This window comes from Pseudoliparis swirei, chromosome 21 (genome assembly GCF_029220125.1).
Source record: "Pseudoliparis swirei isolate HS2019 ecotype Mariana Trench chromosome 21, NWPU_hadal_v1, whole genome shotgun sequence".
Lineage (NCBI taxonomy): Eukaryota > Metazoa > Chordata > Actinopteri > Perciformes > Liparidae > Pseudoliparis > Pseudoliparis swirei.
This window is the reverse complement of record NC_079408.1, coordinates 18,538,656-18,564,925: the sequence shown is the minus strand read 5'-3', so window position 1 is coordinate 18,564,925 and position 26,270 is coordinate 18,538,656. Positions and strand designations below refer to the sequence as shown.

At 43.6% G+C, this 26,270-nt stretch overlaps 1 protein-coding gene across 1 annotated transcript in view; it reads right to left on the bottom strand.

Annotated features, from left to right (window-relative positions):
* Positions 1–23,926, bottom strand: part of htra3b (HtrA serine peptidase 3b) — a 34,183-nt gene extending 10,257 nt beyond the window's left edge. Inside the window, exons 1-4 of the mRNA XM_056442843.1 lie at positions 23,243–23,926; positions 16,891–16,990; positions 16,632–16,764; positions 15,937–16,026 (exon numbers count right to left, since the gene is read on the bottom strand). Of these exons, the coding sequence (XP_056298818.1) occupies positions 15,937–16,026; positions 16,632–16,764; positions 16,891–16,990; positions 23,243–23,624 (705 nt within the window). The 5' untranslated portion in view covers positions 23,625–23,926. The remainder of the gene's footprint in view (positions 1–15,936; positions 16,027–16,631; positions 16,765–16,890; positions 16,991–23,242) is intronic.
* Between the last annotated feature and the right edge of the window lie 2,344 nt (positions 23,927–26,270).

The window sequence follows — 26,270 nt, the reverse complement described above, 5'->3', positions numbered from 1 at the left end:
ATACCCTCTCTACATTGTTAATGTGGTAAATGACTATTCTAGGTGGAAATGTCTGGTTTCTAATGAAATATCTCCAGAGGTGTATAGAGGCCCATTTCCATCAACGATCACTCCAGTGTTCTAATGGTACATTGTGTTTGCTAATCGCCTTAGAAGACTAATGTCTGATTAGAAAACCCTTGTGCAATTATGTTAGCACAGCTGAAAACAGTTATGCTGGTGATATAAGCTATACCACTGGCCTTCCTTTGAGCTTGAAGAACAAAATTAATACTTCAAATATTAATCATTATTTCTAACCTTGTCAATGTCTTGACTATATTTTATATTCAATTTTCAATTCATTTGATAAATAAAAGTGAGTTTTCATGGAAGACACGAAATTGTCTGGATGACCCCAAACTTTTGAACGGTAGTGTATCTCATACGGGTAATAATGTTTACACCTCGGGGCATCAACCACTTGACGTTAGCTACTTGACATGTTCCATCCCTTTTGTAGCCATCTGATCTTTCTTTGTATGAACGATGTACTGCGCAGCATACATCCGAGTCCTCCACTGCACTTTATTTATTTTGTATTATTCTGTTTGTCCTATTTTCTTACTGTTCGTTTCACGTCATGTTTTGTTCTTTCTGTGGACCTAGAGAAGATTAGCGGCCACTTAAGGCGTCAGCTAACGGGGATCAGTTCATAAACTATGTTACACTGACTCAGGACGGTTCTGTAATGTTTGTCCTCAGTTCAGTTAGCCAACATCTTTCTGTATTACCATAAATCCTAAAAGTCGTCCAACACTGAGAGAAGATCGGATTTCAGATTCAGGCTGTTTCTGTACTGAGGTCCGATAAACCGAATTTCCCTTTAATTTGGGATTTAAACTTTAAAACTAGCCAGGTTGTTTGAGAGGCAAAGATCATTACTATTATTATTATTATTACTACATTAATATGATGCGGGTTGAGACATCTTTTGCATTCCTCTGAATCAAACGCATGTCACAGGTGTGCAAGAGGCTCATAAATCTTCCATATCCAAAAAATGGCCTGGACACGCCTCCACATTCACTCTTTAATAAGACCCAACGTGTGAAGAAACTAAAAGTGCAACGTTGACGACACTAAAGCTTTAACGGCTAATTTAACATTTCCAAGAACCCAGTGAGCGAATATGTCACACAAGAGGGTATAAAGTATAAAACCTCACATAACCAACAAGGTAACCAGGAAGACACATAAAATTAACGATGGAAAACCATGATTCACCCCCTGATGATGATGATGATGAGGGCTGTGAGACATACACAGTCAACACCACTGTAAAGAATCTTGGCGTTATCTTTGATCGGGACTTGTCCTTTAACTCCCACGTAAAGCAAATCTCAAGGACTGCATTCTTTCATCTACGTAATATTTCAAAAATCAGGCACATCTTGTCTCAAAAAGATGCAGAAAAATTGGTTCACGCGTTCGTTACTTCGAGACTGGATTACTGCAACTCAAAAAGTATTGAACCGAATCGCATGCAATTTGGTGGGATGATTGGTTATTATCCGGGGACCATTTGATTAGATTTTGGGATCAATCGGGTGAAAGGTCAAGGTCAAGGTCATGGAAAGGTCAACATCTTTTTTTTACCATAGCACGATACATTTTTGTCCAATTGGCATGCAACTAATGCCAAAATGTTCATAATTCAATGCCCAATCTTGTGATATGCGAAGGTATGCGCTCTACCGAGTGCCCGTTCTAGTTTAAAATGTGATTCTCATGGAAAGATTTCATCTGAACTTTCGCTCAACGATTAGGAAAAGAGACGCCGCTGTGCAACGTGGACACTTTTCAGTTTGTTGTTATTACCTTCGCATTGAAAATGCCGGAAGGTTATGTTTTGATCGCCGTGTATTTATTTATTTATTTGTATGCGTGTTATTCGCAAAACTCAAAAAGTATTGAACCGAATCGCATGAAATTTGGTGGGATGATTGTTTATTATCCGGGGACCAGTTGATTAGATTTTGGGATCGATCGCGTCAAAGGTCAAGGTCAAAGGTCATGAACAGGTCAAAATCCTTCGCAGAACTCAAAAAGTATTGAACCGAATCGCATGAAATTTGGTGGGATGATTGTTTATTATCCGGGGACCAGTTGATTAGATTTTGGGATCGATCGGGTCAAAGGTCAAGGTCAGGTCAAATCTTCTTGAATCACATGGAATTTGGTGGGATGATTGTTTATTATCCGGGGACCATTTGATTCGATTTTGGGATCAATCGGGTCAAGGTCATGGAACGGTCAAAATCTTTTTTTTTTACCATAGCACGATACATTTGTCCAATTGGCATGCAACTAATGCCAAAATGTTCATAATTCAATGCCCAATCTTGTGATATGCGAAGGTATGCGCTCTACCGAGTGCCCGTTCTAGTTTAAAGCTGCATCAATCCTTTTCATGCCACAACGTCGTGGTCAAAGTAACTGTGACTGCACATGATATGAAGGAATTTCTAAAAACCTGTCCCAAACGTCCACTTGGGTTGATTTTGGTGAATTTGGTGGTTAAAGGTCAAGGTCACTCTGACCTCACAAAACACGCTGATGGCCATAACTCAAAAAGGATTTTGCTAATTTGACCAAAAATACCTGTGATGGTATATGAACTAACGGTCATCTTTAGCTTTATTGTGTTGTACATAATCCAGCAGTGGAGGAACGTCTGTTCCTACATTATTATTAATGACGTCTGTTCCTACATTATTATTAATGACGTGTGTTCCTACATTATTATTAATGACGTGTGTTCCTACATTATTATTAATGACGTCTGTTCCTACATTATTATTAATGATGTGTGTTCCTACATTATTATTAATGATGTGTGTTCCTACATTATTATTAATGACGTGTGTTCCTACATTATTATTAATGACGTGTGTTCCTACATTATTATTAATGAAGTCTGTTCCTACATTATTATTAATGACGTCTGTTCCTACATTATTATTAATGACGTGTGTTCCTACATTATTATTAATGTGTGTTCCTACATTATTATTAATGACGTGTGTTCCTACATTATTATTAATGATGTGTGTTCCTACATTATTATTAATGACATCTGTTCCTACATTATTATTAATGACGCGTGTTCCTACATTATTATTAATGACGTCTGTTCCTACATTATTATTAATGACGTGTGTTCCTACATTATTATTAATGATGTGTGTTCCTACATTATTATTAATGACGTGTGTTCCTACATTATTATTAATGATGTCTGTTCCTACATTATTATTAATGATGTCTGTTCCTACATTATTATTAATGATGCGTGTTCCTACATTATTATTAATGATGCGTGTTCCTACATTATTATTAATGACGTCTGTTCCTACATTATTATTAATGACGCGTGTTCCTACATTATTATTAATGATGCGCGTTCCTACATTATTATTAATGATGTGTGTTCCTACATTATTATTAATGATGCGTGTTCCTACATTATTATTAATGACGCGTGTTCCTACATTATTATTAATGACGTGTGTTCCTACATTATTATTAATGACGTCTGTTCCTACATTATTATTAATGATGCGTGTTCCTAAATTATTATTAATGATGCGTGGTCCTACATTATTATTAATGATGCGTGTTCCTACATTATTATTAATGATGTGTGTTCCTACATTATTATTAATGACGTCTGTTCCTACATTATTATTAATGACGCGTGTTCCTACATTATTATTAATGACGCGTGTTCCTACATTATTATTAATGACGTCTGTTCCTACATTATTATTAATGACGTCTGTTCCTACATTATTATTAATGACGTGTGTTCCTACATTATTATTAATGACGTGTGTTCCTACATTATTATTAATGATGTCTGTTCCTACATTATTATTAATGATGCGTGTTCCTACATTATTATTAATGACGCGTGTTCCTACATTATTATTAATGACGTCTGTTCCTACATTACTATTAATGACGTCTGTTCCTACATTATTATTAATGATGCGTGTTCCTACATTATTATTAATGATGCGTGTTCCTACATTATTATTAATGACGTCTGTTCCTACATTATTATTAATGATGCGTGTTCCTACATTATTATTAATGATGCGTGTTCCTACATTATTATTAATGACGTCTGTTCCTACATTATTATTAATGACGTGTTCCTAAATTATTATTAATGCGTGGTCCTACATTATTATTAATGATGCGTGTTCCTACATTATTATTAATGATGCGTGTTCCTACATTATTATTAATGACGTCTGTTCCTACATTATTATTAATGATGCGTGTTCCTACATTATTATTAATGACGCGTGTTCCTACATTATTATTAATGACGTCTGTTCCTACATTATTATTAATGACGCGTGTTCCTACATTATTGTTAATGACGTCTGTTCCTACATTATTATTAATGACGCGTGTTCCTACATTATTATTAATGATGCGCGTTCCTACATTATTATTAATGATGCGCGTTCCTACATTATTATTAATGATGCGTGTTCCTACATTATTATTAATGACGTGTGTTCCTACATTATTATTAATGACGTCTGTTCCTACATTATTATTAATGATGCGTGTTCCTACATTATTATTAATGATGTTCCTACATTATTATTAATGATGTGTTCCTACATTATTATTAATGATGCTGTTCCTACATTATTATTAATGATGCTGTTCCTACATTATTATTAATGACGTGTTCCTACATTATTATTAATGACGGTGTTCCTACATTATTATTAATGATGCGTTCCTACATTATTATTAATGATGTGTTCCTATATTATTATTAATGGCCTGTGTTCCTACATTATTATTAATGTTCCTACATTATTATTAATGACGTCTGTTCCTACATTATTATTAATGACGTCTGTTCCTACATTATTATTAATGACGTGTGTTCCTACATTATTATTAATGACGTGTGTTCCTACATTATTATTAATGACGTCTGTTCCTACATTATTATTAATGATGCGTGTTCCTACATTATTATTACCGCCATGCTCTTTGGAAAGATTAGGTCTCCATAAAGAAAACTCAATGGGGATGGAATGGGGATTTACTTTTTCTATATTCAACCCAAAACATTCTATAATTATTTTTTACAGCAAAACTATACGCAGGATACAATCTTCAAAAATATGATTGTAAAATCAAATCAAATGGAATATGTGCATGCATGGTTATCAACTGTTGATCGTACCAGCAGCCAAATAATGACAACTGGGGGACGTGGAGGAGCTCCAGATGGAAGCATTTGGTGTCCCTTCAGGGGGGCTTTGGGTTCTGGGTCATTAACAGTCCTAACAGCACCAGGAACCTGGACACTGTACACACACTGTACACACACTGTACACACACTGTACACACACTCTACACACTGTACACACACACTGTATACACACTGTACACACACTGTATACACACTCTACACACACTCTACACACACGTTTAGCCTGCTGCAGCAATCATTTAAAACACAGCGTCTGATTATGATCAGAAAGTGATTAGTAATAGTATCATTACATACATGCTTCATGATATTTAGTGAACAAAACATCCTCTTTTGATGCTCGTATTGCTCCTTTTGATCCAAAGCGTGTGAACTCGGTTTACAACTGTCAGTCCAGGCAGTGCTAATCAAATATGACAAAGAATCCTCTTTCTCCAGTACATGTTGTATGGAACATAGTGGGGTGTACTGTTTGGCTGTAAAACAGTCAGAAGGATAAATCTTGGAGATCTCAGTCATTATCAGCCGATATCTCAACTCCCTGCTTGGCGAAGTAATCCTGGTAAATAACCGTCTGCACAGATCCAGCGGTGAGCCTCTGCATACGAGCTGCTCCACGACTCACCAACAGCTTTTGAGACCATCCATCTCAGACACTCCCACTTCCGTTTGAATGAATTGCTTGTAGATGTTTTCAGAATTACATTTCTGCAAAACAATGTTATTACCAGTAACACAAGGTGTTCCACAAAGAACCGTTGTGGGCCCCTTCCTGTTTACAGTTCAGATCAATAGACTACAGAAATACATCCAGCTTCCTTTGTGTGGAAACAAACTAAGCCCTTGATCTACACAGAAGCCCGCTGTGCACCAACCACTTCACGTTTCGAACCAGTTTTCCCTGCTCAGCGACACACCCGCTGAGGAACACACCCTGGTTATCGGGAGCTCTATAGTCAGGAACGTGAAAATAGCGAAGCCACGGACCAGAGTCGCAGCCTCCCGGGGCCAGAGCGGGCGACGGAGTCTTGTTTGAAGCTGCTGGCTAAGGATAAGCGGAGATACAGTCAGATTGTAATACACGCCGGTGGTAATGACGCCGAGAGCCCGGAACTCACTAAAATTAATGTGGAATCGGTGTGCTTATGCCAAGACGTTGTCGGACACCGTAATTTTCTCTGGCCTCTCCCAAATTTGCAGACAGACGAATGTATAGCCGAATGTCGCCTTCAACCGCTGGCTGTCGAGGTGGTGCCCAGCGAATAATGTGGGCTACGAGACAACTGGAAGACTTTCTGGGAAAGCCTGATCTGATGAGGAGAGACATATTCCCACGTTGGACGGAGCGCGTCTCATTTCTGCGAATATGACCAAGTTGATCACCAGACTTAATCTATGACAACCCAGGGTTCAGATCAGGAACCGGGAGCAGAGTTGTAGTTTAACACCCTTCTCTGCTCTTCCATTCAAGAGATTCAAGATTCAAGATTCAAGATGTTTTATTTGTCACATACACACACAGGGTGTGCAGTGAAATGAAAGTGGCAATGCTCAGCAGGAATGTGCAAGGGCAACAAGTACACACTATTTACAAATAAAAAACAACACAATATTTACAGTAAGTGTGTGTGTGTGTGTGTGTGTGCCTAAGAGGGGCAGTTGTGTGGGTCTATGTGGGGGTCCTGGTGAGGTCGGAGTTCACAATCCTGATGGCCTGAGGAAAGAAACTCCGTCTCAGTCTCTCTGTTCTTGCAGCGTGACTACGGAGGCGCCTGCCTGACCGCAGCAGCTGAAACAGTCTGTTGTTGGGGTGGTGAGGATCCTTCATGATCCTGCCGGCTCTGGTTCTGCACCTCCTGGTGTACAAGTCCTGCAGGGTGGGAGTGTAGTTCCAATAGTGCGCTCAGCCGAACGCACTACTCTCTGCAGAGCCTTCCTGTCCTGAGCGGAGCAGTTGCCAAACCAGGCTGTGATGCTTCCTGTCAGGACGCCTCACAGCTCCAGAGTAGAAGGACTGAAGGATCCTCTGGGAAACTTTAAATTTCCTCAGCTGCCTGAGGTGGTAGAGGCGCTGCCTTGCCTTTCTCACCAGAGTGTCTGTGTTTGTTGACCATGTCAGATCCTCGGTGATGTGGACTCCCAGGTATTTATACCCGCCTACCCTCTCCACAGTAGTCCTGCTAATCCCCAGTGGAGAGTACGCCCTCTGTTGTTGTACCTTCCTAAAGTCCACAATCAGCTCCTTAGTTTTGGTGACATTCATGATGAGGCTGTTGTCCTGGCACCAGAGTGACAGATCAGCAACTTCCTCCAGGTAGGCCTTCTCGCGTTGTCGGAGATCAGGCCCACCACCACTGTGTCATCCGCAAACTTGATGATGGTGTTGAGCTGAACCTGGCCACACAGTCATGTGTGTACAGGGAGTACAGTAGGGGGCTGAGGACGCAACCCTGGGGGGATCCTGTGTTCAGGGTGAGGGATTTGGAGGTGTGTCTGCCCACCCTGACCACCTGTGGCCTGGCGGTCAGGAAGTCCAGGATCCAAGCACACAGGGGGTGTTCAGTCCCAGCTCAATCAGCTTGCCGCCAGTCTGAGGGACTATGGTGTTGAAAGCTGAACTATAATCAATGAACAGTAGTCTCACATAGCCCCCTCTGGCTGTCCAGATGAGAGAGTGTGGTGTGCAGTACCTGGGAGACAGCATCATCCGTGGATCTGTTTGGGCGATAAGCAAACTGCAGCGGGTCCATGGAGGAAGGGAGGAAGGCGCAGATGTAGTCCTTTATCAGCCTCTCAAAGCATTTCATGACCACCGAGGTGAGGGCCACCGGTCGGTAGTCATTCATACATGCTGGAGAAGCATTCTTGGGCACAGGGACAATAGTGGATCTCTTGAAGCAGGCGGGACCACGGACTCAGCCAGGAGAGGTTGAATATTGTGGTGAACACTGGAGCTAGCTGGTTAGCACAGGTCTTCAGTACTCGCCCAGATATGCCATCTGACCTGCAGCTTTCCTGGTGTTCACCTCAACAGAGCCCTCCTCACACTGTGCTCGGTCACAGAGAGTGTGTGTTCATCCCCAGCGTAGAACTCACCGGCTACGCTTAACGGTGTTGTTGTTAGCCGAGCTAGCGCTGTTGTTGCTAGCCTCAAACCGTGCATAAAATGAGTTCAGGTCGTCCGCTAGGGATGCGCTGCACTCACCATAGCGCGGGTCTGCTCTGGTAGTCTGTGATAGTCCGTAGCGCCTGCCATAGGCGCCTGGTGTCGCGCTGCTCCATCTGTGATTCCACTCTGTCTCGGTACCTCCTCTTGGTGTCCTTCACCGCCTCCTCAGTCCATAGACCGCTGCCTTGTACTGCCATGTTGCCGGATACAAGACCGGAGTTGTAGGCAGCAGTACGGGCGCTCACAGCTTCACGGATGGATCTAGCAACCCACGGCTTTTGCTTAGGAAAGACCCTAACTTTACCGTGGGGACGATGGTGTCCGTTAAGCGTTGCTATGAGGCTCATTGCTACTCCGAACTCGCTGACGCCACTGGAACTGGATTGGATCATGTCCCAGTCGACAATACTCAGAGCGCCCTGTAGCTCAGCCTCTGATTGGTCAGACCACCGCATTACGTTCCTCGTCACTACCGCTTCCCGCGATCCTTTGTTTATACTCCGGAAGCAGAAAAATGGCGGCATGGTCTGATTTCCTAACGGAGGGAGAGAGACAGCCTTATAGCCTCTCTTGAATGGCGTATAGCAGTGGTCCAACGTTCTTTCCTCTGGTAGCACACGTAATGTGCTGGTGAAAGTTCGCATGACTTTTTTAGGTTTGCCTTGTTAAAGTCCCAGCCACCACCACAGCCGCCGGGATACTTGTTCTGATGCCGACATAACACATCGTGTAGGTCCGATAGTGCTACGCCGGTGTCCGCTTGTGGTGGAATGTAGACGGCTGTGGTGATGACCGAGCTGAACTCCCGGGAAGGTAGAATGGACGGCATGAGATCGTCAGATGTTCCAGGTTCGCGAGCAGGAACGAGAAAGAGTCTTAATGTTCTTGGGGTCGCACCACATGTTGTTCGTCATGAAGCAGACCCTCCACCCTTAGATTTACCAGACTCTTCCGTTCTGTCTGCACGGAAAACAGAGAAGGACTCGGTTGGACATATGACTCGATCCGCACCAGCGGGTCAGCCAAGTTTCCGCAGACAAAAGATGTTACAATCCCGCATGTCCCGTTGGAATCTGATCCTTGCCCTAAAATCATCCATCTTATTTTCCAGAGACTGGACGTTAGCAAGAAGGATGCTGGGCAGAGGTGGACGGTGGGCTTGAACTCTCAGTCTGTTCCGAATTCCGCCCGCTTCCTCGATGTTTTCGCTGCCTCCCGTAGTAGCGGCTCCACTGCTGTTGTTGTGGTTCGCCGCACGATCTCTGCCGGCCACGCTGGATCGATGGAAAAAGTGGACAAAAACCCTTGTTTTGCGCAAAAGTTTATGTCCAAAAGTGTGCTGCGGTCGTATGTTGTTAGTGCCGATGTGTTTGTGGCAAAGAAAATATTAAAAATAAACACAAAAACTAAAAGAGCGCACAATCTCCGCGGAGCTGCCGCGACGGCGACTGGACACTGCCGCGCCATCGAGCAGTTACCCACCCTTGACTTTAGAGTAGAGACTGTGTCTGTCCCACGGCCACTTCAATTAAATAAATCAAAAGTAAGCAGAAGAGGAGTCGTACACAATAACCTTATACAAGTTAACACCATTATTTCAGCAGTGCAACAAAATAGGTCTATTAAATGTGGTCTCCTAAATATTCGATCTCTGTCATCTAAAGCTGTGTTACTGAATGATTTAATATCAGATAATCACATTGATTTATGTTGCCTAACTGAAACCTGGCTGAGCCATGAAGAATATGTCTGCCTGAATGAATCGACTCCTCCAAGTCATATTAATACTCACATTCCTCGAGGCACCGGTCGAGGAGGTGGAGTAGCAGCCATCTTTGAATCGAGCCTATTAATTAATCCTCAACCAAAATTACACTACACCTCATTTGAAAGCCTTGTTCTTAGTCTTTCACATCCAACCTGGAAAACACTACAGCCAATTCGATTTGTGATTCTGTACCGCCACCAGGTCCATATTCAGAGTTTATATCTGAATTCTCAGAATTTATATCAAGTTTGGTTCTTAAAACCGATAAAGTTATTATTGTTGGAGATTTTAATATCCATGTGGATGTTGATAATGATTGCCTTAGTGCTGCATTCATCTCCTTGTTGGACTCGATTGGCTTCTGTCAGAGAGTACAGAAACCCACTCACAGCTTTGGCCACACGCTTGATCTTGTTCTTACTTATGGCGTTGACATTGAGCATTTGAACGCCTTCCCACAGAATCCTCTTCTGTCAGACCACAACCTCATAACTTTTGAATTTATACTACCGGAGTGTACTCCGTTAGTCAAAAGTTTCTACACTAGATGTCTAACTGATAGTGCTGTAGCTAAATTTAAAGAAGCGATTCCTTCTGTATTTGATTCGATACCACGCCTCAATATAACAGAGGACTCCTGGTCTAACTTTAGTCCGTCCCAGATTGATCATCTTGTTGACAGTGCCATAGGCTCTCTGAGAATGACACTGGACTCCATAGCCCCTCTGAAGAAGATGACAGTGAGGAAGAGGAGGTTTGCTCCCTGGTATAACCCTCAGACCCGCAAACTGAAGCAACGTCACGAAGCTTGAACGCATATGGCTCAATTAATCTCGAAGAATCCCGCTTAGTTTGGCGAGATAGTCTTAAAACATATAAGAAGGCCCTCCGTAATGCCAGAGCAGCCTATTACTCATCAATAATAGAAAAAAATAAAGACAACCCCAGGTTTCTCTTCAGCACTGTAGCCAGGCTGACAGAGAGTCACAGCTCTGTGGAGCCGAGCATTCCTATAAACCTCAGTGGTAATGACTTTATGAACTTCTTTAATGAAAAGATTTTAACTATTAGGGACAAGATTAATAATCTCTTGCCCATAACCAGTGCCAATCTGTCCTCAAGTGGAATGGCCTTGGAAACCGCTGTATGCCCTGGTGTATATTTGAGGATTTTCTCCCATCAACCGTGACCAATTATTTTCAACGGTTTCTACTCAACACGTCTACCTGTCTCTTGGACCCCATCCCGACGAGGCTGCTTAAAGACGTTTAGCCTTTAATTGGCGGCCGTCTATTAGATATTATCAATGTGTCTCTGCTAACAGGCCACGTACCACACTCCTTCAAAGTGGCTGTTATTAAACCTCTCCTGAAGAAGCCCACTCTGGATCCAGAGGTATTGGCTAACTACAGACCGATCTCTAACCTCCCTTCCTCTCCAAGATCCTTGAGAAAGTGGTCGCAAATCAGTTGTGCGACTTTCTACATCATAATAGTTTATTTGAGAAATTTCAATCAGGATTTAGAAAACACCACAGCACCGAGACGGCACTGGTGAAAATTACAAATGACCTCTTAATGGCAGCAGATAAAGGACTCCTCTCTGTCCTGGTCTTGTTAGACCTTAGTGCTGCATTCGACACCATTGACCATGACATCCTGTTACAGAGACTGGAGCAGTCGATTGGCATTTCAGGCACGGCACTAATTTGGTTTAAATCCTATTTATCAGATCGATCTCAGTTTGTATTTGTAAACGATGACGCCTCGATAACCACCAACGTTAATCACGGAGTTGATTGATTGATTGATTGATTGATTGATTGATTGATTGATTGATATATTTATTTGTCGTTTGCCAGAGTACAGGTACAAAAGCATCGAAATTACAAGAAAGGGTGGATGAAAGATTACAGCATAACATGAGGGAAGAAGGCGAGAAAAAACACCAACGCCCCGACTATGCCCCGAGAGGGGTACAGTGTGGGAGCAGGAAAAAAACACCTTAGCACATAAGCACATACATTTTAGACATGACTTGCAACGAGTAGGAAGGGGGGAGGTAATCCAACAACTGGGTGATCTAAGCCCATCCATTGGGGGCAGAAGGTAACCAGCACCGACAAGCAGCCAGCCGGTCCGGCGCCAACACAGCAGCGCCAGCCACAGCCCCGTCCGGTCCCACTGGGGGTAAAAAGCAGGCGAAGGCGTGGGATGGGGGGAGGGGGGTAGTGAATGCAATCAGTATTATTGAAAGTTCGTGTGTGCGTGTTCTGGTATGTCGTCCTCCCCCAGGCCACAACAGACAGGTTCTGTGCTTGGACCAATTTTATTTACCTTATACATGCTTCCTTTGGGCAATATTATCAGGAAACACTCCATAAACTTTCATTGTTATGCAGATGATACTCAACTATATTTATCGATAAAACCAGAGGAGAGCAACCAACTCTGTAAAATTCAAGCATGTCTTAAAGACATAAAAACATGGATGACCTGCAACTTCTTGATGTTAAACTCAGACAAAACCGAAGTAATTTTAATCGGCCCTGAGCACCTCAGAGATCAATTATCTGGTGATGTGGATTCTGTAGACGGCATTGCCCTGGCATCCAACACCACTGTAAAGAATCTTGGCGTTATCTTTGATCGGGACTTGTCCTTTAACTCCCACGTAAAGCAAATCTCAAGGACTGCATTCTTTCATCTACATAATATTTCAAAAATCAGGCACATCTTGTCTCAAAAAGATGCAGAAAAATTGGTTCACGCGTTCGTTACTTCGAGACTGGATTACTGCAACTCCTTATTAGCAGGCTGCTCTAATAAATCTCTTAGGTCCCTCCAGTTGATCCAGAATGCTGCAGCTCGTGTTCTCACTAAAACTAAGAAAAGAGATCACATCACTCCTGCACTAGCTGCTCTGCACTGGCTCCCAGTAAAATCAAGAATCACTTTTAAAATTCTTCTCTTAACCTACAAAGCCTTGATTGGTGATGCTCCATCATATCTTAAGGAGCTTGTCGCACCATATTGCCCCACTAGAGAGCTACGCTCACTAAATGCGGACTACTTGTAGTTCCTAGAGTCTTAAAAGTAGAATGGGAGCCAGAGCCTTTAGTTATCAAGCTCCTCTTTATGGAACCAGCTTCCAATTTCAGTCCGGGAGGCAGACACAGTCACCTCGTTTAAGAGTAGACTTAAGACCTTCCTCTTTGACAGAGCTTATAGTTAGGGCTGAATCAGGTTTGCCCTGGTCCAGCCCCTTGATATGCTGCTATAGGCTTATAGCTGCCGGGGAACGTTTAGGATGCACTCAGTACCTATCTCCTCTTTTTCTCTCCTTAAGGATGAATTTTCATCTCTCAATCACACGTTACTAACTCTGCTTTCTCCCGGAAGTCCTTTGACTTTACGTCTCATGGGGTCATCGGACCCTATGAGACGGCATAGATCCTATCTGCCTGATGGACCGCCTGGGTCGTGGAATCCCTGCTCATGACTACGCCACTGTCCTGTTGAGACTCCGCCCACCCCTCCTCCCCACCGCCATCTGCCTGATGGATCGTGGAGGTCTCCATCGTGGAATATGCCTACTATGAACTATTCATACACTCTGTCATATTCATTGAATGTATTTTAACTCTAAATCTGTCCTTCTGTACACATTACATCTATTGCATCTGTCCATCCTAGGAGAGGGATCCTCCTCTGTTGCTCTCCTCCAGGTTTCTTCCCTTTTTCCCCTGAAGGGTTATTTGGGAGTTTTTCCTGGTCCGATGTGAGGTTTTGGGGCAGGGATGTCTATGTGTACAGATTGTAAAGCACTCCGAGACAAATTTGTAATTTGTGAAATTGGGCTATACAAATAAACTGAATTGAATTGAATTGAATTATTGGGAATGTTGATCATTCTGCTCACAGAGTCATTACCAGAGGTTAGGTTTGTCTTCTGGACATATGGATATATTGATCTTTACCTTCGCATTGAAAATGCCGGAAGGTTATGTTTTGATCGCCGTGTATTTATTTATTTATTTGTATGCGTGTTATTCGCAAAACTCAAAAAGTATTGAACCGAATCACATGAAATTTGGTGGGATGATTGTTTATTATCCGGGGACCAGTTGATTAGATTTTGGGATCGATCGGGTCAAAGGTCATGAACAGGTCAAAATCTTTCGCAGAACTCAAAAAGTATTGAACCGAAACACATGAAATTTGGTGGGATGATTGTTTATTATCCGGGGACCAGTTGATTAGATTTTGGGATTGATCGGGTCAAAGGTCATCAACAGGTCAAAATCTTTCGCAGAACTCAAAAAGTATTGAACCGAATCGCATGAAATTTGGTGGGATGATTGGTTATTATCCGGGGACCATTTGATTAGATTTTGGGATCAATCGGGTCAAAGGTCAAGGTCATGGAAAGGTCAAACTCTTTTTTTACCATAGCACGATACATTTTTGTCCAATTGGCATGCAACTAATGCCAAAATGTTCATAATTCAATGCCCAATCTTGTGATATGCGAAGGTATGCGCTCTACCGAGTGCCCATTCTAGTTATATATATATTCATCTATACTATATATGCATCTTTATATATATATTCATCTATACTATATATGCATCTTTATATATATATATCTTTATATGCATCTTTATATATATATATGCATCTTTATATAAATGCGTCTTTATATATATATATATATCTTTATATATATATATGCATCTTTATATAAATGTATCTTTATATTAGGGCTGTCAGCGTTAACGCGTTAATCTATGCGATTAATTTGGCCGCGTTAACGCACTAAAATATTTTAACGCAATTAACGCAACTTTGTTTACTTCCGGTGTTCGTTGAAGTTTTTACACTCCTCTGAGTGTCAAACCGCGGCAGTACGGTTTAACACTATTTCCGTTTTTAAAACAATTATTTCTCCGCGAAAATAAGGAGCAGAAATCAGTTTAACTCGTGGATGAATCAGTCGGGTTTCCTCCTGCTCCTCCTTCCTCCTGTCTCCCCCTCTGATACACAGAGGAACCGAGGAGCCTCTTTGAAAACACAGCTCTGTGTGAAGTTGTCTTTAAAAAGAAAAAGAAAAAACTTTTAATCGCGATTAATGAATTTCAAAATGTGAGATTAATTAGGTAAATTTTTTTTAATCGATTGACAGCCCGAATATATATATGCATCTTTATATAAATGCATCTTTATATATATGCATCTATACTATATATATCCATCTTTATATAAATGCATCTTTATATATATGCATCTATACTATATATATATATATATGCATCTTTATATAAATGCATCTTTATATATATGCATCTATACTATATATATATATGCATCTTTACTATATATATATATATATGCATCTTTATATAAATGCATCTATACTATATATATATATGCATCTTTATATAAATGAATCTTTATATATATATGCATCTTTATATATATGCATCTATACTATATATATATATATATATCCATCTTTATATAAATGCATCTTTATATATATGCATCTATACTAAAGCTCCCGTGTTGGACATTCTTCATCTCTGCTGTGGGACGTTTGTCCTCTTTCCCTCCACCAGGACGTCTGTTCTTCGTTGTCAGGTGACACAATGACATTCTGCTCCTATGCGTTGCTTGTGGAGAACTTCCCATAAAGCAGAGCACTCACCTGGGAATTGACTTTGATGGTAGCGATGTCTGACTTCTTGTCGATGTCTTTGATGCTGGCTTCATACACGTCCCCGTTGTGCATCTGGACCTGCAACGGAGAACGCAGCAGCTGAACGTCTCAACGTCTTGGAGCAGGACTAGATTCACGGACAGGAAGTCCTCTGTGTGTCTCAGAGGACACACAGAGGACTTCCTGTTCACTGGTGTTGAGCCCGCTGTGGTTCAACCACACATCACGTCTGAAGGCTATTCTCAATATCTTGAATTTGACTATTTGGTGGCAATAATTAACTTTGATATATTTATACATTCGAGTGCCAAACATTGACAAGTATTGAGGCTGTAATCCTGTAAACCCACACAATACATCTCAGAACTGTTATCTCTCTCAGAGTGAGAAGAGAGGATCCACATGGAGGTGTGTGGAGGCGCTGGACATGGCAGACATGTGGAGGTGTGACTTACAGACGAGACACAACCTGCTTGTCGGAGAGCCGGAGTACTGACAGGTGTATCTTTTTACTTTGTATCTGTCCACCTGCTATTGGTCAACCGCATCCTGCCTCCAGCTCTGTGCTTCCTGTTGTATTCATCCTCAGTCTCCTTTTCACCCAACGATACGATTGGTGAACCCATTTCAATACGACTTGCGTTGCCTTGGTAACGACTCGTTCAGAGGGAGCGTGTCACTACCTTGAGGTGCTGCTGGCCGGACACCGGCGTGGTGCTGGACACCACGTGGGCGTTGGTAACAATCAGTCCGTTATCCGACATCACAAACCCAGAGCCACTGGACAGAGGGATGTTCCGGCCGAAGAGAGGATGCCTGTGTGAAGCATCACAGAGAGAAGAGTCGGCTCCGATTGGACGAGCAGTCATGACATCTGCCTTAGGATAAGCATCCGATGAACCAAAGGCAAAGTTACATAACGTGTGTTTCATCAGCCGGTACCTGAGGAAGAGCTCGATGTGGACCACAGCCGGGGCGATCTTCTCCACCACGTCGGCTATGAAGTTGAACTTGTCACGAGGACTGGCAGCCTTTGAAGGACCTATACTGGCAAGAAGAATTATGTATTTTAATAAACAGTCAGAACCTTAATATAGGAAAAGTCAAATCAAATAAAACCTTTGAAAAGGACATTTCTGATCACGGGTAACTTTCTCAAAGTCATGGCCCTAAAGGGTCTGCAGATGGCACATCGCCGTCTCGAGAGAAGAGATTATTCAACTCTTTTGATAATTACAGTAGAAAGATTAGAACAGAATAATATCTTAGTTGTGTCAGCACTCAACTGTCAGATGTTTGGGTTCCTCCGGGGAACTGAAGGCTTCGGAGTGAAAGGCACACGGCGAACCACCTGCAGGACATCGGTCAACCGGTTTGACCTCGGGATCAAACCCAGACCAAAGCGGGTCCCCCTCATGCTGGGTGAGCAGCGCTCTGGTTCTCTAAAGACCCCGGGTCCATGTGAGGAGCAGTTCCCGTGAACTCTGAAGCTCATTTTGAAAAGACACTCATCCTGAACCGCTGACCGCTCCAACACTGACGCTAGGAAGGTCAGTGGTGTCGACCCGAACGAGCAGAACCACACTGCCGATGTCTCCCTGGGACACAGCGGGGGCGCCGGCGCTGTACTGGGACGATGCCGGGCGACATCTTCAGGTGAATTGTTGGATCGTACGTGGTTCTTGAGGAGCTGCTCAGGGACCGGAGTCGGACCCACATGAATAACGTGTTCGTGGCTAAATCCACTCGGTGTTGACACTTCAGGGCCTCCATACTTCTTCACTGGGTCCATGAGAACATCTAGGTCCGGACTTCACAAAACCAGTTCCCTCGGTTTCCATTTACAAACCCACCTGATGGCTCCCTCCTGGCCGCACGTATGGAAAACCCGTCTGCCGTGGCCAGGGTCATAAATAAGCTCCGCAGACACCAGCCGCCTCCCGCCGCCCCGGAGCCGAGTCGGCCTTTGAGGAAGCCGTGGTTTGGATTTCAGACTGAAACCAGAACCTCCAATGACAGAATCCAGAATGCAGTAGGTTCACATCACCGCTCTTTACTTTATCATATTTCTTATTACACGGACGTGAAATTTAATTCAATCGGCGTAAAGGTGAAACCCGGATTAACGGATGAAGCTCCAGAGCTCCATGAGGACGGCCTGAGCCCAGCGGAGCAACACGTTCCTTTGGTTGCATTATTAATGTTCAATAACACTCTTCATATTGGAGCCGATTCTGATTTAGAGGAAGAAACTTTCTCAGGGAAGAAATAATAAATAAGAAGCCGAATGATTGACCACGAGCAGTGTGGGGGTTGGGACTTGCAGCTCAGTCACCCGTATATATGTTGACCACGCCCGAAAGCAACGCTCCAGTGACTGTGTGTGTGTGTGTGTGTGTGTGTCTGTGTGTGTGCCAACCACAAATGCTTTAAAACATAGAGAAAATAAAGGGTTTGTGATCAAAGGGAAATGTAAATAGAGTCTGGGCTGCAGGGACTTCCTGTTTCCTCAGTTGTTATCTCCCATTGGTGTGTGTGTGTGTGTGTGTGTGTGTGTGTGTGTGTGTGTGTGTGTGTTTCAGAGGATTGTAACCTACTGAACAGCGGCTTGTGGGGATGAACAGTCGGCAACAATCTGTTTCATTCATCAGCATCGGACCATCATGTGTTTTCCTTAAAAGGTTCCAGAAATCCCCCCCCCCCCCCCCCCAACCACCTGCAGCATCAGGAATGTGATTTCAAACTCAGGTGACATCTCAGTCATTTGAAATGTGATTCAAATATTACAGTTTTTCTCCATTGCTTTGGCTCAATTCTTGAAACAGAAATGACATTCTCAAAACAACTCGTGCAAACCTCCAAACCACTGGGCACTTGTTCACAACAGATTTGAATTTCTCATTCTTTCAATCAAATTGCAATTGTTTTAGAAACTCCTTGCAAATGACAAGTACAATTGCCTACAGCTTGCACACATTTCAAATGATTTAGCACATCTGTGCAAATGGTTAGGTACAATTGCCTTCAGTTAGCCCAATTACCAATTGAATACATCTGGCTGGTCTAAACTGACTGTTGCTTCTCAGTCAAGTGGTTGTTCTCTGCAAAACATCTTGGCATAATTTCCTTGTGTACATCATCACCTGCACAATAGTTCACTCCACTGTCAACATCGTTCAGGCACATAATACCATGAAAAACATCATGGTATATTCTGTAATATGGATCTCTTGGATCATCGGCTTCATTTTCAGGTGCAACTAGAACTTTACTAATTAAGGGGGAGTTTCTCACATCCGATCACCAATCACACAGTAATTTTAGTTAGCTGACAGGTGCTCTCCAGGAGTATAAATGCTTCCATCAAATATCTAGGGCTTGACAAAGTTCAGTACAGTTTACTGTATGAACATGGAAGCACCTGGCCAGGTAAACGAACAAGTGCAACTGCCTGTTCGAGGAAGAGGAGGAAGAAGAAGAAGAGGAAGAGGAGCAAGGGTGCGTGGTGGTGGAGTAGGGGGAAGAGGCCGAGGAGGACAAAGACAACAGGCAGTGGCAGATGCAATTCGGGCTACACTTGTGGACCATGTGGTCAACCATGGCCTCACAATGGCAGAGGCAGGTCGTCGAGTTCAGCCTAATGTGCCACGCTCTACAGTGTCCTCGATCATCCAAACATTCCGCAGGGAAAACAGGTATGTGCTCAGTCAACTATGGAATTATTGGTGGTAGAGTTACTAACTGTAGTATTCAAATGTATTGAACTAAAGTAAAAGTAAAACAACAAAATAAAATTGGTAATAGTGTCCATTTGTGCATTCTAATGTCTAGGATTGGAAGACAACCTGGGACGGGTGGCAGAAGAGCAATTTTCAACAAACAACAGGAACAGGAAATTTGCAATATTGTCGTGGCCAACAATTCCATCACACTGCGAGCAATCCGGACCACAATCCTAGAGGACAATGCTGGCATCTTCCAGAACATAAACGCTGTCAGCATCTCGACAAATTGACAGGGTCCTGAGTAAAAATCTGATGAGCATGAAGCAACTATGCAGAGTTCCATTTGAAAGGAACTCTGAGAGAACTAAGGAGCTGCGCTGTCAGTATGTACAGGTAAAGCAGTGGTGTGCACTACGCCGAGTATATTGTACAGTGTTATGCGTTGTATATCATTATGACCTGTTAGCAGTGGAGTATAGAGCCCAGTTTATTGAACTAGCAGAGAACACAGAACATTTCCATGTAATTTGTTGTCCGATTCTACTGCATAACCAATTTACAGTAATATTGTGTTGACTGTATTGTAGAGAATAATGGAGCTGGAGGCGAATGAGAACCCTCACACCCTCATTTTTGTCGATGAAGCTGGGTTCAACCTGGCCAAAGGAAGACGGCGTGGCCGGAATGTCGTCGGCCACCGGGCAACGGTGGATGTCCCAGGACAGCGTGGGGGCAACATCACTATGTGTGCTGCCATTTCAGAAAATGGTGTAGTCTCCCATATTCCAAGTATTGGCCCATACAACACCCAGAAGCTCCTGGTGTTCTTGGACCACCTGCATGCTGATCTTATCCCTCTACATGAGGGGGGTTTGGTAGGGCCTCACTTGCCTACATATGTGATTGTGTGGGACAATGTGAGCTTTCACCGTGGCCCGCTCATCAGGGCATGGTTCACTGCCCATCCAAGGATGCTGATGGTGCTCCTCTCACCTTACTCCCCATTCCTCAATCCTATTGAGGAGTTTTTTTCTGCATGGCGGTGGAGGGTGTATGAGCATCGGGCTCTAAACCAGAGGTCCCTTCTCCAGGCAATGGATGCTGCTTGTGCCGATGTCACAGCAGACCAGTGCAGGGGATGGTTGCGGCATGCACGGCGATTCTTCCCGCGTTGCATCGCAAGGGAGAACATCAGATGCGATGTTGATGAAAATCTGTGGCCAGACAGACGTGAGCGCGAGGACGAGCAGGAGAGGGAGGATGAACTCCAGCTTTGAGCTCCAGCTTTGCTTTTCTTTCCTACTGTATGTTTTGTTACAGTACTGTAGGCTATACTTAATTTTATTTTTGATGTGCTTTTTGTTTGACACTATTTTTTGCTGTACACATTTTCTGTTTCTATTTTGCAATTACTGTAACAATTTCCATGGCAGTATAAGTGCAATACAGTATGTGATGTGAAACCTTGTTGGCTCTTCTCTAAGAATGAATCTTTTTTCTGTTTGATACACATAGTATTCTGGAAAGAAAACATCTCCTACAGTAACCATTCAGTGTCAAAGGACTAAGCCAAGATTGAATTGTGCACATGAGGGATATTTCTATGGTCCACTGCCATACTGACAAAACATCTCAACATTTTGACCTGCAGTGTTTAAACAATGACGAAGGGACTTTTCATTTTGGGGGCACTGACGATTTCTATGAGAAAATGAATGAGTTTTGACTGATGAGTTGTCTGTTTTGGGAGAGATATGACCTTTTGCAGGTGTGCCATAGTGTTTTGCTAAACCATCTACGTTATTTTGGCAAATGTATTTAAAGCTTTGAGAATGTCCTTTTTTTCGAGAGAGAGATGAGCCACAGCAATCGATAAGGCAGTTTTCATTTTGGGGGCACTGACTATTTTTTATGAGAAAATGATTTGGGTTTGAAGCTTGAGTTAACTGTTTTGGGTGAGATATGACCTTTTGAAGGGGATCTATGTAGTTGTGCTGAACTATATATGCTATTTTACCAAATGCACTAAGATCTTTGAGAATGTCATTTCTGTTTCAAGAATTGAGCCAAAGCAATAGAGAAAAACTGTAACCCAGGTAAAAAAAAGAGAGAGACTGACAGAGAGAGAGAGACAGACAGACAGAGAGAGAGACAGAGAGACAGACAGACAGACAGACAGAGACAGAGAGACAGACAGAGACAGATAGAGAGACAGATAGACAGACAGAGAGACAGACAGACAGACAGAGAGACAGACAGACAGACAGAGAGACAGACAGACAGACAGACAGACAGACAGAGAGACAGACAGACATTTTATTTTAGATGTGTTTGATACAAATGAGTTGGACTAACTTAATTACATTTCATTAAACCTGCCAACAATTTAATTGAGTTCATCCAATGAGTCATTTCTTTGAGTGCAGAGAGAGAGACAGACAGACAGAGAGACAGACAGACAGACAGAAAGACAGAGAGAGAGATAGACAGAGAGAGAGACACAGACAGACACAGACAGACAGACAGAAAGTCAGAGAGACAGACAGACAGACAGACAGACAGAGAGACAGACAGACACACTCCAAGAAATGACTCATTGGATGAACTCAATTAAATTGTTGGCAGGTTTTCCATCCAATAATTATATACAACTCCAACTCAAATTTAGCACATCAGTGCAATACAATGTAATTAAGTTAGTCCAACTCATTTGTATCAAATACATCTAAAATAAAATAACGATATTCATTAAATTAAATTAATTTGTGTTTGTCCAACTCAAAATATAAACTAACTAACGAACTAAAAAAATATGCAAACTCCACACAGAAGGAACGCCCCGACTGGGAAATGAACCCACGGCCCTCTGGCTTTGAGGCGACAGTGCTAGCCACTACACCACCGTATAGCCATGAAAGTGTCTTCACCTCATGCAAACAACTCATTTTCAGAAGGCGCATGCGCAAAGGGTAGTCCTCAATGAAACACATTTATTTTGAGTTGATATGCACACCATCTAACCTAAATAAATCTAATGAATGAAAGTATTCATACATTTTGTGTTACACCCTTTAAATATAAATATCTATTTTTGTAATTGATTTATTTAAATGTATCAAACAATATTTAAATGTGTCACCTCGAAGAAGGGCTTGAATCGTTTTTTTGAGTGCAGAGAGATAGACAGATAGAGAGACAGACAGAGAGAGACAGACAGACAGAGAGACAGAGAGAGAGAGAGAGACAGACAGAGAGACAGACGGAGAGAGACAGACAGACAGACAGAGAGAGAGACAGAGAGACAGACAGAGAGACAGACGGAGAGAGACAGACAGATAGACAGACAGACAGACAGACAGAGACAGACAGACACAGAGAGACAGACAGATAGACAGAGAGACACAGACAGAGAGAGAGAGAGAGAGAGAGAGAGAGAGAGAGAGAGAGAGAGAGAGAGAGAGAGAGAGAGATTGAGAGACAGATAGACAGACAGACAGAGAGACAGATAGAGAGACACAGACAGACAGATAGAGTCCGGATCACCAACTGAAGCCATGCGTCAGTCGTACCTGTGCCGTTCTCGCACGGGCCCTTCTGGACCTGCGTGGTTCCCTTCCTGCTGCTCGCCTTCAGCTGGCACACGTTGCCGTACGTCTTCCCGTCGCTGCCGCACACGGCCTGGCGGAACCGGCACCGACAGATGCCCTTGGAGAGCCGCTTGCCCGCCGGGTGTTTGCACTCCAGCGCGTCGCCGCACCGCAGGTCGTCCTTGCGGCCGCACGGCTCGCCCTCCGCCGGGGCGCACACCAGGCAGCAGTTGCAGCGGTCCGGCACGTAGCCGCTGGGGCAGCCGGGGCTCGGGCAGGTGCTCACGTCGCACCGCGTCGGGCACTCTGCGCCGGCGGCCGCCTCGAGGCACAGGAACACGGCTGCGACCAGGAGGAAGTACATACTTAACGGGAGATGGTCAGCGGGTAAAAACGACGGAAGCCGAAACCAGGTTCACGCGCAGATCATAGCTGGTTCATCACTTCCTGGAGAGCTCGCAGATCCACACACACGGCCCACAGAAAGACAAATGTCCCCCAAGGTTTGCATCAGATGCGTCAGATTCAAGTGACCCTGGTATTGAAACGTGGACGGTGAGCTTGTTATTGTTATTTTTGCAGCCGTGCGTAATTACGCGTCCCGCGGTGATCCAGCTGCGGGTGGAGAGCATCCAGTGGAGTGAGACTGGGGTGTTCCCTCTGTCCCATGCACATCCACGCAGTTGGCAGTGTGAGAGCTGGAGACAGGGAGGAGATGTGGGAGGAGATCTCCACTGGGGGCGTGGCGAAGCAGATGTGGGCAACGCCCCTGTTACCGCGCGTGACCTCAGAACGAGGCGGTGAAGCTGATGGAGGCTGTTCAAGACCTAGAAATACGGAGTTCCCTCAACGCATCAACTCCTTTCTATGAATCACGTTGAAGTGGCAACAGCAACGTTGTCATTATTATTTGACATAATACACATCTGTATTGCATTGATTGTGTTGTATTAAAAGTCACAGTAAATATGTGACTGCGTGTACGACTGACGCCTGTGTGTGACGTCATGAGCAGAGAGAAGGTTGTTATTCATATAAAGTCATCGGCTGATCATCGGCTCGGATTTCTGAGCCAAATGAGATGAAATCCTTCAGGTTCACCAAACTCCTCCGGTCCCCGCTGAGAGCCGACCCCACGCTGCTGGCGGGAAGGGAACCAGGACCAGGACCAGGGCCAGGGCCAGGACCAGGACCAGGGCCAGGACCAGGGCCAGGACCAGGACCAGGGCCAGGACCAGTACCAGAACCAGGGCCAGGACCAGAACCAGGGCCAGGACCAGGGCCAGGACCAGGACCAGGACCAGGACTGAGCCATGCTGAGAGGTGTTCTAAAGGCTCTGATGCTCAAAGCAGTCCAAATCACCACAATGTGAAAGCTCCTCGTAACTTTAAACGTTCCCTACATGTTGGAATGTAATGAGCTCCACAGGCAGCAGGCTTTACAGGCCGGCTCTCACCCAACGAGGCGGCGACACGGAGTCTTGAGTCCTGGAGACAGAAGTCAGCTTCATGTGTTCCACGCTTTTCTTTTTTTTCTTCCTTTCTTTCCAAAACATGAAGTCATTCTGTGGTGCAGGACGAGCTTCATGCTGTCCCCTTGTAAGGGCAATTTAAGACCACCAGACCGTGCAGGCGCACACACACACACACACACTAAACCAAACCGACTACTTTTTAAGGTGCTGGTGCTTTACAGTTCAGCGGAGGCTAGACGTACATGTGTCTCTCTCACCTGGTTCTCCCAGACAAACTCTTCTCGTTGTTTCATCCCGTGTGCTTCCTGTTTTATTTTGAAGTCCTGTCTCGGGTGTCCTTTGTTTCCCTGCACTTCCTGTCCCCGTGAGCGTCTGCTCCTTGTCCGGTGCCAGATCTTCCGTACCCTTCGTGACAGTCATGACCGAAGTGTGTTTCCCTTTATTCATTTCATGTGTAGTTTGAGGGGGCGTGGCGGTCAGTGCTGCTGCCACTCTGCGGCTCACCACTGTCCTGAGACCGAGAAGCCCCCGGGGGCCCAACGAGCAATGTGCCCGAGACCTTCATATTGCAATGTGTGCATTATGAAGGAACCTCGGTGAGAAACACAACAACCAGGAGAGAGGACGTATGGGATTGCAACGGACGCCATCTTTGAGTCCAGTATCCAGTTCTCAACATCCAGGAAACACGTGTTCTGGTCAAGGTCCAATGTGTTCCACACAGATTCTCATATCAAAGCCTATATTCAAATAAGCCAGCACACATTTTAAAAAGGTGACTCTACTAGATAGAGAAACATTGACAAAATAAATAAATGTTATTTAACAACAGAATTCAATGAAATGGTTCATTTAGGAAACGTTTACCTTGAGACCTCCATGCTGAAGCTGTTGGCTTACATCAATGCTAGCATCACGCTGAAAACCACAACAGTTATTGGCAGATAAATCGTCAATGAATGCATTTTTGTTTGGAGGAATATCTTGACATTTGGGAAATACATTTTCTTTCTTGTTGAGAGTTAGATGATGACGCTCTACATACGCCTCTAGCATCAGTTTTCCACATGTCGATTTACGCTTGTTACATACAAAATAACTTTTCAAAATAAACTTCCATGTTCACAAGAAACAGCTTAGTTAGAGGGTTAGTTACAGGTTAGGGTTAGTTACGTAACGTAGCCGTAATGTGATGTAATGAAACAGAACTTTATGCAACGCGACGTTACATAACGTAACATTATGTAATGTAATGTAACGTGATGTTACAGAACTGTCTGCAACGTGACGTTACGTAGCGTTACGTAACGTCATGTTACGTAACGTTATGTTTTCAGGCTTAAAATGTGTGAAGCGTCATACAAGACACAGCCAGCGGTCTCCTGGGTGAAAGTCGTGTGTTTTTTGTTCCATCCAACCACCTCATCCCCTTGCAGACCTCATCACTCTTACATTCAATTCAATTCAGTTTATTTGTAGAGCCCATTTTCACAAATTACAAATTTGTCTCGGAGTGCTTTACAATCTGTACACAT